Source organism: Montipora capricornis, chromosome 9 (genome assembly GCF_036669925.1).
Source record: "Montipora capricornis isolate CH-2021 chromosome 9, ASM3666992v2, whole genome shotgun sequence".
Taxonomy (NCBI): Eukaryota; Metazoa; Cnidaria; class Anthozoa; order Scleractinia; family Acroporidae; genus Montipora; species Montipora capricornis.
The window spans coordinates 22,657,461-22,676,318 of record NC_090891.1 but is presented as its reverse complement, the minus strand read 5'-3'; the positions used below and the strand labels follow the sequence as shown (position 1 = coordinate 22,676,318).

The 18,858-nt window shown below is 38.2% G+C and overlaps 1 protein-coding gene across 2 annotated transcripts in view; it reads right to left on the bottom strand.

Moving 5' to 3' along the window:
- The window catches only part of LOC138016341 (neuronal acetylcholine receptor subunit non-alpha-2-like), a 30,062-nt gene extending 13,527 nt beyond the window's left edge, over nucleotides 1-16,535 (bottom strand). The window contains exons 1-4 of one of the 2 annotated variants that reach the window (XM_068863494.1): nucleotides 16,474-16,535; nucleotides 3,375-3,532; nucleotides 2,296-2,340; nucleotides 1,189-1,298 (exon numbers count right to left, since the gene is read on the bottom strand). In XM_068863494.1, the coding sequence (XP_068719595.1) occupies nucleotides 1,189-1,298; nucleotides 2,296-2,340; nucleotides 3,375-3,532; nucleotides 16,474-16,522 (362 nt within the window). In that variant the 5' untranslated portion in view covers nucleotides 16,523-16,535. Of the gene's footprint in view, nucleotides 1-1,188; nucleotides 1,299-2,295; nucleotides 2,341-3,374; nucleotides 3,533-12,383; nucleotides 12,502-16,473 lie in introns of those variants that run through there. The other variant, XM_068863493.1, reaches the window with a different exon arrangement.
- Between the last annotated feature and the right edge of the window lie 2,323 nt (nucleotides 16,536-18,858).

Below are 18,858 nucleotides of genomic sequence, written 5' to 3'. Positions count from 1 at the left end.
GGAGTATATCAGATATCTCCGAGGGACAGGTCAATAAAATTCTTATTGGTCAGTTGGTGAGGTTTTATACAATAAAAAAATATATATTAGATAAAACTCTTTGGCCTTACAAAGCTTTTGCTTTCATGTCCAAATTGAGCACTCTACTGGATGAGTCCTTGCCGCTAGCAATTGCGCATGCTCACTAGCTCTCTAGTTTGAGCACTCTGGCATGGCTTAGATGTACCACATGTGTGGGACATTTGAGGTGGCTTTTTAAGCTTAACGTCCACGCTAGTCATCAGCACTGCACTGATAAGGCCCAGAAGGCCAAAACAGTACTGTTTGCAGTTACGTATGTATATATTAATCCTCGAGAGGGAGGCTCGTTAGAAGCTACAACGCGTGTGCACGATTAGTATGCACTAAGTTCTTGAGAGCAGTGAACGACCCCGAAGATGAATTGTTTTTAACCCAACGAGCAGATTTTCCGGCTCTTAGTAATCTCCTTCTCGGCAGTTGGATTTCCTTACAGTTTGTGAATGGGACAAGTCAAACTCACAGCCAGGATACTCAGACTTAGATGTTGAAAATACTGTCTCGGATTGACTTTAACACTCCTAGAGAGAATGATTTATTGCTTGAAGTTTCACCCGCTACCAATACACCTTATTCCAAAATGGCCGCCATTTAAATATTCTTTTGTTTTTATTCAAATAAGCCCTCGATGCCTCGTTCTTAAGCTTAAAATTCAAAAGAATATTTTATCTTGAACGAGGCAACAAGGGCCAAAAAGTATCCGCATAAATCAGCGGCCATTTTGGAATAAGGTGTATGTTGTTACAGCGAGTAGGCTCTGGTAGGTCATTATAATTTTCCATAATGCCGGTAATTGAATTTTGACATTTCGTAAAATATATGTATATTTCTCCAACAGAACAAAGAAAGCCGAGCCAACTGATAAAGAAGCTCAATTAAAAATCACTCTATTTCAAGTAAAGTGTGTGGCGTTGGTTTACTTTTGTGAAGGCTGACCGCGTGGGAACTGGGTGTCATTAGGGAGTGAGGTTCCTGGCATGACACAACTCATTTCGGGTTGATGAAGAGATCAGAAGTTACCATGAGTAACAGGAGAAGTCAGGAGCACACTGATTGAGCACTTAAAAGAGATCTCATGGTCATGAGTACTGCAAATGGAAGTAAACTCACTTATTTTCAAGGACGATATCTGGGACCCAAATTGTTTTCGGTTCCACAAAAATATGAGTTATTCCGCCATAATGAGAAGAGTTCCATCGCAAGAACGGATTTTGCCAAATCTGCAAGGCAATTAATAAGATTTGATATTGATAGCTCCATGTACTTAAGATGACGTCGACGTGGAGACCATGAAGAAAGATACTTTGGCAACGTCAACTTAGAGTCAGCATACAAGAAGAATTCAAATGTCAGTACATCAACTAATTCAAAGAGAAAAAAAGCTTATAACCATTCTATTCCAGTACGCAGCAATATTGGAATTCAAAACAGCTAGTGCTCAAATAACGGATAATCGAATACTGATTGAATAAAGCTTGTATGAGTCCTTTTTTAAGGGGATGTTGTAGATATATTATCGGTGTGCAACAATCGATGGGAAAGCTGAAGGAAGATTGGCCAAGATTAATTTATGTGAACGTTTCCTTTTGAATTACCAAGGAGCTCCTTTTCTGATACTCGACCAAAGCACTGGTTCAAAGTAGCAGAAAGAGGGCTACCCCAACATCAGTTTGATACATTACATCTTTGCATCTATTGCCGTAAATAAAATATACTTTTTGGGGTTCTTGAATCATCAACAGAACAAACCAAACCACAATACGTCAACGCTGTGAACAAGTCACTTTTTCGGTACGTGCCCGGCATGACGCCCTGTCCCTTTTTTCACGCAGGGCATGAAGTTTCTCATACTGATTTTAAGTACAAGCCCGGCATGGCAATTCCGTCTTTTTTCGTGCCGGGCATGAGGTCCAAGCTCAACCCTAGTCCCCTTCTTAAATTACAAGAGGCTCCTTTTGGGTAATGGGGCTAAGATCTCCATCTCCCAGGCATGACGCCATTTTTTTTTTCATGCTATCGGTGTTCTTTCTATAAAGCATAAATTCTTGCGTGTTTTTTCATGCCGTTTAATATACAACGTACCAGCATACGTGGAAAGTGGTAGATCCATTGCCTTCCACTTTTCATCGGGCATGAAGGAATAAACTTCATGTCAACCCCGTTGTTTTTAAAAGTATTAGTCAAAAGTGTTGCCAGTTTCCACTGAGCCGTTTTTACCTGTGTTACTACGGTTTCTGTCGTGATCACTTGAGCCTTATTATCCTGCCCAAGAAAAAAAAATAAAAAGACCATAGTTTGTGGTTACAATAGCTCCTCTACCAAGAGGTCTCCTCTTCGAGGGAGACTTTTCGAGAAGACTTAAACAGGAATTTTATTTGTGTAGCTGTTTGCATCACAGCCTGGTGAACTTTTATATTTAACCTACATTAGACTTTGATCAGTCCTCGATCCCTGAACAACAACAACAACAATTCACTTATATCGCAGCTTAGCTCCTAATTTACAATCATCTTTGAGACAAACAATGATGTCGAAGAAATGGTCATGCAAAATTTCTAAACCTAAAGCCAATCAGGATGATGACTCGAAATTCGACACGAGTAACTTTTGCTATAGTTTTCAATGTTGTGTTGTTGTTAGTTTTCGAGGGATCAATTGCAACAATAGATATCGGCAATAAATTTTTCGGATGACATCTCTAGGTTTAGACTCACTCCAATTTTCTCAATTATACCCACGAGTCACGCGTAAAAGAGACGTATTCAGGGAACTGCCAGTGATCAATGCCATTTCTTTTGCTCGAATAAATTACTTCCCCATGCGCAACAATCATTTCCGCACGGCAATAATGGGAGTCATTAGCATCTCCCTTGCTGAAATGACTCTTTTGGTCAAGGTGACTGCAATCCATGCAATTACTCACTCTTTCGCTCCAGTGATTTCAGGAGTTAGTTTGCGTGTAACTCTAACATCAAAACGCAAAGTTAAGCAGCGTTTGTAATATGTTATACACTTCGGTGTTCATAGCTTGAGGTTTGTGCAGCTAAGTTAAATAGTCTATTAACTATGGTTTAGTGAGGATTAATTGAATATTATCCAGAGCGGATTCAAAGCCACCTTCATATTTTCAAACTGTATCCCTCCTAAGAATTCTTTTAACTTTGCAACTTGAAATTATCTCAGCCTGTTAATCACTTTTCAGTAATAAAAATTGGGGGTCAGTTTAGTCGAGTTTGTTTTTGATATATAAGCGTTTAAAGAGTGTTTTTTTTCCGCAGACGACAATCCATCCTTACCACTTCAATCAGTGACTTGAATTCCAGTTTAAAAGATATATTAACAACTTGAGACCATTCTAACACCGGACGAACCATGTGATCGTACGTTTGGAATAGATCTTGTCTTAACTGGTATTCCGGTGCTCGGGTCATGTTGATCACTGTCCCATCCACAACTGCAAGAAAATGGAATAAAAGGCACGAAATTATTGATTATTGGTTCATCAGTATAAACTCTTGTTCTTAGGCCATCGTAGCTTGATTAAGAAAATAACACAAACAGCGGTGATAAACATTGTATTCCAACGCATTTTTATAAAACTTGACGTTTCGTATGCTAGTCAACACACATTTTCAAAAGTGACCGTTACAATTTTTGAAAACTATATATATATATATATCGTAAACAATAGGGGTCTGGAACCTAGACTGGGAAAAATGATCTGCAGCAGTACTTGTCTAGACATAATGAAAAGTAATAGCTAAAATAGCAATAACTTCCCACTACTAATATTGACATTAAGGGAAGGCTTTAGCTCTTGAATGAACAAAGTCTCTTCAATTTTGCAGTGAAAAATAAAATGTCAAAGTGATCCCATTTAATGTCGTGGCCAGTGGTTTTCACATGATCAGCAATATATGGCTGATGAATGGTCACTTTTAGCTAGGGCCTTGAAATGTTCTGTTTTTCTGTCGTGGAGTCGTCGTTTTGTTTTGCCAATGTAGAATTCATCGCAGTTCCAGCAGACAGCGATGAATTCTACATTGGCAAAACAAAACGAAGACTCCACGACAGAATGTCAATAATGTCAATATTAGTAGTGAGAAGTTATTGCTGTTTTAGCTATTACTTTTCATTATGTCTAGACACGTACTGCTGCAGATCATTTTTTCTCAGTCTAGGTTCCAGGCCCCTATTGTTTACGATATATATATAGTTTTTAAAAATTGTAACGGTCAATTTTGAAAATGTGTGTTGACTAGCATTCGAAACGTCAAGTTTTATAAAAATGCGTTGGAATACAATGTTTTTCACCGCTGTTTGTGTTATATTCTGGTTCATCAGTGTTTCGATCGTTTGCACCTGCGTTCCGCAAAATCGTAAAATAAACTAAAATAATAACTTCAGATAATTTCAACCCACTCGGGCAATAAAGTGAGTGAATCACGAAGCAAAAGTCTTAGAAATACATGCATCCGACGCTAAACACTATCCATTTGCAATTGTTTTGGCTGTTACTTTCTGATCCGCCGGTAATGTTGCGAGGGATGTTTTAATTAAGCGATCTATTCTTGCAGGAAGAATAGAAAAACGACAGCGCGGAATGCTAGGGAAAATTTCGAGTGCTTGTATAGAAATCGAACCAGCCCTATGGTCTACCCATTGAGCTACTAGAACTCACTAGAGAACTGGGACGCATGACTTTGCAGTGCCCGCTGACCATTGGGACACTCTGTTCATTCAGCTCCAGCTCTCCAATAATTTTAGTAGCTCAATGGGTAGAGCATCCGAGTGGTGTCACGTGGGTCATGGGTTCGACACTTGCCTAGAACTCTGATTTTTCAGTTGTCCTTTTACTCGTTGCCAAGCAACTTGTATTCTATCCTTCTCACCGGCGCATTACACCTGTTCATGCAAGTTATTCCAAAATGGCCGCCATTTTAGTATTCTTTTGTTTCCATGCAAATTGGCCCTTATGGCCTCGCTTTCAGACGTAAAATTCAAAAGAATATTTAACCTTGAACGAGGCCATAAGGATCAATTTGCATGGAGACAAAAGAATACTAAAATAGCGGCCATTTTGTAATAAGGTGTATCATTTCGTGTATTTCAAGTTGTATAAAATGAGACGCATGGCCTTGTAGAGCCCATCATCTAAAGAAATTGATCAGTCAGTCCAGTTTCGACTACTCAAACCTGTTTTTTAATTTATTGACATTATCAATCGGCACGCGTCATCAATTTTTTTTAAAAATTTACGACATCGTGACAATTTTTAGCTGTCTAAATCCCTATGTGTATGTCCGTATGTGGTTACAGAAACTAGTTTGCAAGAATTGAGAAACCTATTGATTTTTTCAGTTGAAAATTGAAATGGCAATTAAAAAATTCGAACTATCTTGAGTTTCCAAGGAAACGAGTCCTTGGTTGTCGTGTGTTTGCCAGAGTTGTTCAAAAATATCCAAACTGTTTGTTTTGGTTTTTTGGTTTTGCGGCCACTAGTCACGCGTGATTGACTCCCGAATATGTTTGAATTTTTAACGCACGCTCAATACGAAATGCTGAGACGGCTGGCAGAGTCTTCCTTCCTCTTCCCGAATTATTTAAGAAGATCAAAAGAGAATCTGCCCGCAGGGTAGTTCGAATCCTGCCTGACTGTGATTTTTTAGTTGTCCTTTCGCTCGTTGTAAAGAAACTTGTATTCTGTGCAGAATACCCGTTTATTGTATGCCTAGTTCTTCAAAGAATGCCGTAATGACGTCAAGACCGCCATGTTGGTGCCGCTAAACAAAGAAAAGGCGGCCATGTTGGTGCCCCGACCAAATCCTCCGGATATTCAACTCTATTATTATGCAAACGCTTCTTTTTGTATTCGTTGAAAAACATGGCTGTTGATCACGTGGGTGAAAACCAACAATTGCAGTCGATATAATGAGTAACATGTCCTGTCTCGCGTTTTGCTTAAGTAGTTTGTACGTCAGTATTTTGGGTGTATTTAGAACGGGCATTAATTACATGGCGGCCACTTTTAAGTCCAAGGGATTGAAAACATTTGTTTTGCCCCACCGAAACTCGTTCCAAACATTTCAACTCGAAGCTCAGGGTACGAAAGCTAACCATTCTCGAATGAGTGCCGAGGCTTAAATAGTTCAGATTAGTACTTAACACTACAAACGATATTACTTGGGGTGCATGGAATGACCGGTTTTTTGTCTCCTTATTTGGTCCTGAAGTTGTGTGAAGTTGTGTTGTGTTTTTGTGTCATAAAGTATGACACCTCAAAGTGGCGTACCCATTTTAGTCACAACCCTTGCGTGAAGCGTGTATTATTTGGTTCATTCAATCTCTTTTCATTTGCGCATGAGCGAGGGAGAGGAGAGCTCTGGGGAACCCTGAAACAAGTGTCTTCTCATTGGTTTTCGTGAAGAACAATGAGAAGTTTCTCCGATTGGTGTATTCATGTTAGCGCGAAAAGTGCACGAGCAGGTACCGTAAGCAAAGGAGACTTTTGTCTGATTGGTTGATGGTTTTTCTTGTACCCAGGTTTTTTTCACACGCGCGCGCGCGAAGTAACAAACAAGATGGCGGCCAAAGATGTCTTGTTCGATTACTTGATGCAGGGATTTTTATGGCAGCAGCGACGTATACACGTTTTCTTCTTTCGGAATAGCGGTATGTCAGTGGTAGAAGCTGTTTTCTTTTAAGTCTTTCGCTTTCGCGCGATCAATTTTTCGTTCGTGGCTTCATGCATTGTAAGCTCAATTGATTTGGGCAGATTCCCGAGTTAATTAGATCGATTGAGGTGGTTGTTCAGCCGAGGCCGGGCTGTCAAGTCTGCTAAGGTAAGATTCGCTGTTCCATTCGTTTTGTATGTAATCTCAAGCCAATATAAGCTAGCGCAGCCCATTAAATTTTCTTTAACAAATTAATGTATTTTACCTTCCTTCTTGTCCACAGAAACCTTACAAGAAATGCCAGCGTTATGAACGCCTTCTTCTTCTTTTCCAGTTCCCATATTTTAACTACTAGTTGCAATTAGCAACGTGAATGGTGGATTTACTAAGTCGCCATGGAGTGAAATCGGAGGGTAGATAATAAGGGTACTGTAGTAACCTGTAGGTAGTTGATGAATGTGCAAGCTATTGTTATTTCCTATTTTTCTGAGCCTTTTAAATTCGCTGGTTTTTCAGGAAAAATAAACTATTTTTGTGCTCATGGCTTGAGAAAAATGTGGCAAGCCTGTGCTTCATGTTGATTTAAAAGCAATAGTTTTGAACCTCTCAATGATGACTTCAATTAGGCATTTACGTGCAAATGCTGCAATTTTGTTCCTACTTTTAGGTAATAAAAAAAACGATTTTCTCATTTTCTGACCATTTTACCCACTTTACATCCTGTAAATAGCAATTTGTTTAATTTATATATTATTTGGAGGGGAAACCTCTGCAACATGGCCCACTGAAACACTGTAGGGAAGGTATTGTTTACCTATTGTCATTAATGTGCCAACCAGAGGCTCACTGGCTGTTGAAACAAAGGGTCTTTTGTTCCTGTGGTTTGCACATCAATGCTTGTCAACAGATATCTTCCCTATTATCTATATGTAGATGAACTTCAAACTCACATTAGCTCTGAACTACCAAGATTTATTAACTTTAAATTTAGCGAAAACTAAATATCTTATCTTCAATCCTCATCAGAAAGTAAATTTCAACTTACTTTCTTCATTAACTTTAGCTGGTCAAATTATGCCTTGAGCACCCTTCCTGGCATGATCATATTCATTACATTTGTAACAAAGTTAATAAATTTGTATTAACATCATCATTACGGTTAAGCAATATCACTAAACATTGTTTAATCAGTATCTATTATTCGATTATTTAGCCAGTTACTGTATGGCTGCATATTGCGGGTATTCATTATGAAAACCCATTGTCACAGCTTATAAAATTGCAAAATAAAGTTATTGGAATCATCAATGATGTTTCCTACCCCACATTGTTTCCTTAGGTCTATTGAAATTTCATGATATTGCTAAAATTTACACATATATTTATGCATAATTGTCTTTGTGGTGACAAGCCATGTATTTTTTTTCCATATTACTGGTTTCGGAGCAACGTAATCATTCAACAACTCGGGATGCATCTTTACAGCATTTGTTTGTTCATACTATAACCAATATATGTATAAGAAAATTCTGCCTATCCATTATTGGAAAATACTTTTGGAATGACCTTCCTCTTTAAAATCGAAACAGCACATCTAAAATCCCATTTTGAAAAAGCAATTTTTGAACACTATTTTGCGCAGTACTGATTTCCTTACTTGCTGGTACGTACTCCAGTATTGCTTGTTTAAAAGTCTAAATATTGCAACTGAATGGGATATCCTGTTCTGTAGATTGAGTATGATTTAAAGTTAAGAATATAATCTTATTATTCTTTGCCTGAGATAGTTGTCAACTTGAATATATTCACATTATGGATTACATTCACAAATGTTTTACCTGTTTATGTCATTTTGAAATGATTTTAATAAAGCATTTCAAGCAATGTTTACTAGTAAAATGACTTTCAAAAATCAATTTATACTTTCTTGAAAATTCTTGTAAATAAGATGACAAAGTTTGAATACGCTTCGTTTAATGTTGTAATAATACCAGAATATAAATTATTCAAGTACAACCCTTATAAATGTTTTAAATGGAAAGAAGTAAAGTGCATAATGGTAATTATTATAGCTCTTTTTGAAAGTTAGTTAACAACTTGAACACATTCACAACTAATTGTTTAGGGGTTCTTTTGGGTGGGGGGGGGGGGGGGGGGCGGGAAGAGAGGGGCACTTTGTAAGCTTTAATACCCAAACAAATGAAACAAATGAATAAATGAAATAGAAATCAGAGACTTTCTTTTTTTTTAGTACAATTGGTTATATGCCATTTATTTCTAGTGGTGGCATAGTGCATGTGATGTTCTCTGTAATATTATCGGGTTTTAAAATTCCTGTGGTAAGCAGTTTTATATGAGTGTAAATAGTACTTCGCCTCAGATGAGCAAATTGTGCGCAAATAAATAAATAATTTAATTATGAACCATTGTCAATCTCCATGTTTTTCCCTGCAAAATCAGTTTATGATGTATCCACACTGATTGGGATTTTTTAAAATTTATTGCAAAGCGTCGAAACTCACTAGGCAAGATATTTCTTAATGTAAACTCACATTTCAATTTAAATCCGACTTACTTTATTGTTAAGAAGCACTCCATTCTGAGTCGAAGTCTGTTAAATAAGGAAAAACAACGCCAGGAAGGCAAAACTATTCTCTGCTCCTTGCAATTTCTTCACTTCATCGCCACACTTTTGACTCGTCATCTTCGCTTCATTTGTGATCCTTCGCCGTATTTCCCGTTGTATTGAACCAGTATCACTCATAAAGATAAGGTTATGCCCAAGTCTTTCAAATGACTCATCATTTTGCATTCATTGTGTACCGTCCTTTTGGAAACAGGCGATGAATATTAACGATGCCAGCACTACATTCGCCATTTCTCATGTTCCCGCTTTTCGAATGAATTTGACTAAATTTCAAGGGATTTTCGGGGTGATGAGGCGCATGCGCAACATTAGTCTCCTTTGTTGGTACCGTAAGGTTCAAATAGCCAATTTTTGGCTTTAAGAACCCTACGGCGCATGTTCTCCTACATAAAGTTTCCCAGATCCGAGGCTCTGGAGACGACAATGTTGGAGCACTCTGGAGCAGCTAAAATAAGTCTCCATCATTAGATAATTTTCGTTCTTACCGTTCCTGTTGTTATTGTATAGTATACCCTATAAACGGTGTTTAATTCCTTTTCTTAAGTATTGTGCCATTTTAGAAGCTATATCACTATTCAAGTTATTATAATATTGTGTCTGCAAACTGGAGGATCTACCGTGCGAAGAAATAGGAAAGATCTAGTGCTGAGAAGATCTCAGCACTACTGCTGTGTAAACTTCTTATGCAATAGAGGACGTTGTCCGTGTCTAAACACGAGGGGGAGTCGGGAGAATTCGAGAGAGTTATGCAAACCCGAGACGCAGTCGAGGTTTGAATAGAATTCCTCCAATTCCTCCGAGTGTTTGGATGAGGCTGTGGAAACACGGACAAATTTCAATAAATTATTTCTCAAAGATAATTCGACAAATCAAGGAAAATGCGTGTTTTGATACACGCTCATATTTCCTACCAGCCAATAAGATGCGCGTCTGATGTTACAGCCGTGTTTCCATACTTTCATCTTAACACAGCTATATTTGGCCAATGAGAGTGCACGTACTATATATATATATATATATATATATATCGTTTAATCCACTCTTTGCAGTTAGAACTATGTATAAACTGAATTATCAAGCGGTATCATTTACAAAACTATTAAAAAATAATTAAGGTATACTAATGTAAAATCTACATAATAATTAATCTAGAAATCTAAAAGTTATAAAATCATTAGCTCTCTTGGTTCTTGCCTCCTGGCGAACGGACTTTTCACTCCCAGATCTAAGATTGTAAGAAACATTATAAACATTAGCCTGAGGGCGAAGTTTCCACGTCGCAATGAACTTCCTACTTAATGTTTCTCGCCTGACTTCTAGACTTGGAAGGCCAGATATGGTCAGGGCTTCCTTATAACCAACACCCGGGAGTATTACCTTAAGGGCTCTCCTTTGTATAGATTCTAATTTAGATGACAAATATTCAGGGATGTCTTGCCAAGCAGCCACGGCATATTCCAAAATGGATCTGACAGAGCACTTATAAATATTTAAAATATTGCTATTCGCTACACCAGCTCTTTTAAGCACTCTTAGGGTATATAAACGTTTGGCGGCCTTACAATAAATATAGTCTATGTGGTCATTCCATTTAAGATCGTCTCTGATTTTAACACCAAGTAATTTAAAAGATGAGACACGTTCGAGCTGGTGATTTCCAATACAAATAGGTGGAATTACAGAGTTCGGGTACTCCATAAAATTTATCAGCATTTCATTACACTTCCGAGGGTTTAGCTTCATCTTATGGGCAGTACAAAATGAATGTGTGTCTCTAACAGCCAAAGAAGGCTTATTGAATTGCGAGCCAGGATTTCTACAACTGTGGTATCATCAACGTATTTTGCTCTCACATTCCAATCCTTTAGGAGTCTATTTGTCATAACTGAGAAAAGGGTGACACCCATCTTGGTCCCTTGGGGTATACCTCCATGGGTATGCTTCCAATCCGATAAGACATTTCCGATGCGCACGGCTTGAGTTCTATTTGTTAAAAAAGATCTTATCCAACTGAAAAGCACTGGGTCCACACCAAGTGCAAATTTACTCCAAATTGCACGAGAAAAATCATGTGATTACCTATTAATAATATACATGAAAAAATTCGAGATGGGCAGAAGAAACGCACACGTATCACGCAATCAGGCGAAACTTGCGCCATAAATTGCGCCATCCAAGGGCGTGCGCGTGATTTGAAACCTAAAGATTTGATTGGTTCTGACCAAACCCTATTGTTTATTTGCCAATCATGATCCAGAATTTCGATGTGTAATTTGCACTGGTATTACACTTTTTGCATCAGTGAATAACTTCGCGCGGATCGAGTCTGACTGTACGTTGAGTGATGGTTTTAGTTCTTTTATGATTAACATTTCGTAGAACAAACAGTCCACTTTACTCCGGCACTTTTTATTTGAAAAAAAAAGTCACTCAACGTACAGTCAGACTCGATCCGCGCGAAGTTATTCACTGATGCTTAACTAAAATATTTACACAACATCAAGCACTGTGGAATGCGCATATTAGATATTCAAATTAAAATCTTCAACTCTGTCTTAACAACTTTGACATTAGCACAAACGACCTCAATCTTGAGAATGATGTTTGATACATCGAAACGTCGATTAACCGTGATTTTAATTTTTCTTGTAAAATGCTTCAGCAAGCAACTCCTAATCCGAAAACAAAGTATGATCACCTATATTTTACTAAGTTGTATATACCTGGAGAAACAGTGGCTAAAACTTCAAAAACTAACCCCAAAGTGGATAAAAATGGGAAACATGATCGTTAGCACTGGTAGGGCAAGTACTAGTAGTCAGAACATTTCATCAACTTCCGAAACAGGTGATTCCACGCACAGATAGCATACAGCTAAAATTCGAAGTTGGTCCCCAACTCTCCCTATATGCTCATTAAGTATCTTGGGCTATTTTCTTTTAAATACCAGGTGTTTTAAACGCGTTACATTACTTTCAGTTTACCTGCAGACAGAAGAAACATGAACAGCAAAATGCTTAAAAGTCGCGCCATCCGTTCCTGTTAAAGCCTAGACTCTTTACTTAAAATATGCGAGCATGCAGTCAACTTATGAAATTGTTTTCAAAACTATTCACTCGTTTATACAACAATGTCTCCATTAAATGAACCGCAACGAGTGCCTCATTGTTACTTTGAAGATAATTTGACGTTTGTTTCCCTTTTGGACATGATCAATCGCCACGCTTCTTCAATTTTTTTAAAAATTTACGACATCGTGACAATTTTTAACTGTCTAAATCCCCATGAGTATGTCCGTATGTCTTTACAGGAACTAGTTTGCAAGAATTGAGAAACCTATTGATTTTTTCAGTTGAAAATTGAAATGGCAATTGAAAAACTCGAACTATCTTGAGTTTCCAAGGAAATGAGTCCTTGGTTGTCGTGTGTTTGCCAGAGTTGTTCAAAAATATCCCAACTGTTTGTTTTGTTTTTTTGGTTTTGCGGCTACTAGTCACGGGTGATTGACTCCCGAATATGTTTGAATTTTTAACGCACGCTCAATACGAAATGCTGAGGCGGCTGGCAGAGTCTTCCTTCCTCTTTCCGAATTATTTAGGAAGATCGAAAGAGAATCTGCCCGCAGGGTAGTTCGAATCCTGCCTGACTGTGATTTTTCAGTTGTACTCTCGCCCGTTGTAAAGCAACTTGTATTCTGTGCAGAATACCCGTGTATTGTATGCCTAGTTCTTCAAAGAATGCCGCAATAAAGTTTTTTGAATTCTCGGTTTTCACATGACGTCACGACCGCCATGTTGGTGCCCCTAAACAAAGAAAAGGCGGCCATGTTGGTGCCCCGACCAAATCCTCCGGGAATTTAACTCTATTATTATGCAAACGCTTTCTTTTGTTTTCGTTGAAAAACATGGCTGTTGATCACGTGAGTGAAAACCAACAATTGCAGTGGATATAATGAGTAACATGTCCTGTCTCGCGTTTTTCTTAAGTAGTTTGTACGTCAGTATTTTGGGTGTATTTAAAACGGGCATTAATTACATGGCGGCCATTTTGAGTCCAAGGGATTGAAAACATTTGTTTTGCCCCACCGAAACTCGTTCCAAACATTTCAACTCGACGCTCAGGGTACGAAAGCTAACCATTCTCGAATGAGTGCCGAGGCTTAAATAGTTCAGATTAGTACTTAACACTACAAACGATATTACTTGGGGTGCATGGAATGACCGGATTTTTTCTCCTTATTTGGTCCTGAAGTTGTGAGTTGTGTTGTGTTTTTGTGTCATAAAGTATGACACCTCAAAGTGGCGTACCCATTTTAGTAACAACCCTTGCGTGAAGCGTGTATTATTTGGTTCATTCAATCTCTTTTCATTTGCGCATGAGCGAGGGAGAGGAGAGCTCTAGGGAACCCTAAAACAAAGTATCTTCTCATTGGTTTTCGTGAAGAACAATGAGAAGTTTCTCTGATTGGTGTATTCATGTTAACGCGAAAAGTGCACGAGCAGGTACCGTAAGGTTCAAATAGCCAATTTTTGGCTTTAAGAACCCTACGTCGCATGTTCTCCTACATAAAGTTTCCCAGATCCGAGGCTCTGGAGACGACAATGTTGGAGCATTCTGGAGCAGCTAAAATAAGTCTCCATCATTAGATAATTTTCGTTCTTACTGTTCCTGTTGTTATTGTATAGTATACCCTATAAACGGTGTTTAATTCCTTTTCTTAAGTATTGTGCCATTTTAGAAGCTATATCACTATTCAAGTTATTATAATATTGTCTCTGCAAACTGGAGGATCTACCGTGCGAAAAAATAGGAAGGTTCTAGTGCTGAGAAGATCTCAGCACTACTGCTGTGTAAACTTCTTATGCAATAGAGGACGTTGTCCGTGTCTAAACACGAGGGGGAGTCGGGAGAATTCGAGAGAGTTATGCAAACCCGAGACGCAGTCGAGGTTTGCATAGAATTCTTCCAATTCCTCCGAGTGTTTAGATGAGGCTGTGGAAACACGGACAAAGTCCAAAATTGCTTTTATAAATGATTTCTCAAAGATAATTCGACAAATCAAGGAAAATGCGTGTTTTGATACACGCTCATATTTCCTACCAGCCAATAAGGTGCGCGTCTGATGTTACAGCCGTGTTTCCATACTATCATCTAAACACAGCTATATTTGGCCAATGAGAGTGCGCGTACTATCCTAATTCTTTCATATTTTCACTTGGAAGATCTTAGAGAAATCAAACAATTTAGTGACCAGACGTTTAGCAACTTTGCACTCAACCAATTATAAACTATAACCCCGACCGAATTTTCTGCATGTAAACCATGCAAACAAAATATTGTTTCATCATCTGGGATCTGCCTTCCTAACGCAAAACCCCTCCAATTCTCGACAGGCCATACCCAAACGGAGCCACTCTACAAGATCAAAAATGTGGAACTTGTCGCTGATTGTAGCAAATAAATTGTATGCAACAGGCTTGGCTATCTACGGCCTTTTACCAAAGTAATAGTTTCAGTACATGAAACCAAATACTCTGTACTCTGTACTGGTACTGTCTCTAAAACTGAGACAGGCAATGATCTGGTGGACCTTCGCCGAAACCAAGTGTTGACAAAACTGGGAACTGAGAATTTGGGGGAAAAAAAGTCTTTTGCACTTAGCCGAGTTTTGTATCATTTTGTCGTTCTTTACCATGCAAGGAAAAAGGCAAGTGACAATATCATAGCGGAAAACATATTGTTTCATAATTTTTATGCCATGAGACAGTGGGCAATATTTCCGCAACCCTCGATGGAATCGCCTTCAAGCGACAGAATTAAAGCTTCCCAAAGGCGAAACCTTTTTGCTTTATTTTTCCATGTTTGTTTTTGCAAATCAGTGGTTCCACAGCTGGCCAGTACTGGAGTCGAGCTTTACATTTCCAAAACAAAGTATAAGAAAATTTAAAATCACAGTTAATCGACCTTTCGATGTATCAAACATCATTCTCAAGATTGAGGTCGTTTATGTAATATATCAAACACGAGAAGGAGTGTTTCATCGGATATCCAAACACCGAGAAGCGAGTTCAAAAACGAGGCCGAAGGCCGAGTTTTTTAACCGATTTCGAGGTGGTTGGATATCTGATGAAACACTCTTTCGAGTGTTTGGTATTGCTTCTCAAAGGAATCAGTATTTTAAGAGATATTTGGGATCAAAGTTGGCGAAATTTTATGCTAATTAAGACCACATATCCAAACTTCCTTCACGGTAGTGATTTCTTTTGTTTTTGGCTTATGAATTATTAATGAGTTTGAGAAACTAATGTCAAAGTTGTTAAGACAGAGTTGAAGATTTTGAATATCTAATATGCATATTCCACAGTGCTTGATGTTGTGTAAATATTTTAGTTGAGCTTCAGTGAATAACTTCGCGCGGATCGAGTCTGACTGTACGTTGAGTGACATTTTTTTTTTTGTAAAAAGTGCCGGAGTAAACTGGACTGTTTGTTCTACGAAATGTTAATCATAAAAGAACTAAAACCGTCACCCAACGTACAGTCAGACTCGATCCGCGCGAAGTTATTCACTGATGCTTAACTAAAATATTTACACAACATCAAGCACTGTGGAATGCGCATATTAGATATTCAAAATCTTCAACTCTGTCTTAACAACTTTGACATTAGCATAAACGACCTCAATCTTGAGAATGATGTTTGATACATCGAAACGTCGATTAACCGTGATTTTAATTTTTCTTGTAAAATGCTTCAGCAAGCAACTCCTAATCCGAAAACAAAGTATGATCACCTATATTTTACTAAGTTGTATATACCTGGAGAAACAGTGGCTAAAACTTCAAAACCTAACTCCAAAGTGGATAAAAATGGGCAACATGATCGTTAGCACTGGGCAAGTACTAGTAGTCAGAACATTTCATCAACTTCCGAAACAGGTGATTCCACGCACACATAGCATACAGCTAAAATTCGAAGTTGGTCCCCAACTCTCCTTATATGCTCATCAAGTATCTTGGGCTATTTTCTTTTAAATACCAGGTGTTTTAAACGCGTTACATTACTTTCAGTTTACCTGCAGATAGAAGAAACATGAACAGCAAAATGCTTAAAAGTCGCGCCATCCGTTCCTGCCAAAGCCTAGACTCTTTACTTAAAAAATGCGAGGATGCAGTCAACTTAGCAAATTGTTTTCAAAACTATTCACTCGTTTATACAACAATGCCTCCATTAAATGAACCGCAACGAGTGCCTCATTGTTACTTTGAAGATAATTTGACGTTTGTTTCCTCTTTGGACATGATCAATCGGCACGCTTCCTCAATTTTTTTAAAAATTTACGACATCGTAACAATTTTTAACTGTCTAAATCCCCATGAGTATGTCCGTATGTCCTTACAGAAACTAGTTTGCAAGAATTGAGAAACCTATTGATTTTTTCAGTTGAAAATTGAAATGGCAATTGAAAAACGCGAACTATCTTGAGTTTCCAAGGAAATGAGTCCTTGGTTGTCATGTGTTTGCCATGCAGAGTTGTTCAAAAATATCCCAACTGTTTGTTTTGGTGTTTTGGTTTTGCGGCTACTAGTCACGTGTGATTGACTCCCGAATATGTTTGAATTTCCGACTTCCTGTCGGACTGCCGTTATTATGCAAGCGATTAATCAGAAAAATAGTGCAAGGAGTCCTCGGGCTTTTTGGTCAGCGGGCGAGCGCCCGAAGAGACTCCTTGCACTATTTTTCTGATTGATCGCTTGCATAATAACGGCAGTCCGACAGGAAGTCGCTAAGTAATTCGGAAACACTAGAATTTAGAGGGAGATTCAAAATCTAAAACTATCGGCTGCTTTGTTTTCAATTGATAAGCGTTTCAAGACATTAAAGTGTCATTGGTATTTACTTGTTATAAGGAAAATGATAAGCAGTTTTTTTCAGAGTCAGCTCAGTGTGAAAGAGTTTACTATTCACTAAGTTGTTTAGGTTATCGGAAAGGTATTGTCTTCACTTCCAGGGGTTCAATTTGGGAAATTACATTACCGTTACTTAAGACGGAATAAAGTTCTAACCTTGGCCCATAATACAGGGGATTATAATGCCCTCGTGCCTTTATTTTGTTCAGTTAGGGCAATGCGTTACAAATGTGGGTTGAGAATGTCCACCAGGCGTTTAGTTAAATTGGTTATCCACTAGTGGTTTATATTTTTCAAACTGATCCGAGTGCTAGTGGCTGGGTCATTACCTGGGCAAATAATAGTTCTTGCAGTCTCGGGGAGAGGAATCGCTACGAAGCAATCTAATTCCCAAGTGTTTAGCGATGGGTAAGATAGAGGCCGACCAGGATGGGCCACTAAGGCTCGGTATACTCTAGTACTGCCAATGATGAGTCAGCGGCCTTTGGTCTGGACTCCAAGCAGCCAGCTGTTTGTCCACCCGTCAGCCAATAGCACGCACAGAGTAAAAAATCAGCTCAAGCTGATTGCATGGCCCAATATCTGGGTACTATATCAGAAGTCACGCTTTTCGGAGTACGTTACCGAGGTGTCTTTTTTACTCAGAGACAGTACAGCGTTTATGCTTTGAAGTGTGCTGTATTCTCTATAGTCAAAGGGAGTTCCCTCACTCTTCCCGGGTCTAGCCCTTATTTTTACAGTTCTTATATAGGGAAGATATCGTTGACATCACCTATTGTCATTAATGTGCCAACGAGTGCCTCATTGGCGGTCAAAACAAACTTACCTATACCGAGTTCCCCTCTATGCCATTCAACAGTGATCACTGCTAGATCAGCTTTGTCTCGTATGATTAGCGCTAAGAATACCTTAGTTCGTCAGCATCCAATTGTTCATCATTTTTTGAAGGGTGCCTTTGGTAGTAAGCCACCCTCAAATAGATATGATGGTATTTAAGATTTGCAGCAAGGGCTACAACTTGAGAGACTCGCGCTGGACTTAATAGGACCTCGTGTTAATACTAGCCATGAAATTAGCGTTAGCAACAACACTTTGCTACGACCTAATGTATACCATAGTTACCTCAGTGGAAAAGGGTGTGTTTGTTCCTTAGTAGTCTTATTAGCAATGCTAACACTGTTAGGAGCGTTCGGAGCTATAACTAAACTTTGTTCATTGGTAAGTTGTTTAGAAGTACTTAGTAGTCTAGACGTAAGTTGTAGAAAAAATGGATATATTACGACATTGTAATAATAATAATAATATATATAAATTTATATAGCGCTTAAACTATAAAATATTCTAAAGCGCTTTACAATGAAAAAGGACAAATAAATAATAAATACTATTTACAAAATATATAAACGTAATGCTTACGAACTAAAGTAAACTGATTCATAAGATGTGGATATAAAAACATCAAAAAATATGTACATATAGATACAAAATTATAAATATATAAAATAAATCTAATTGCATAAAAGAAAAGAAAAAATATATATGTAAACTGA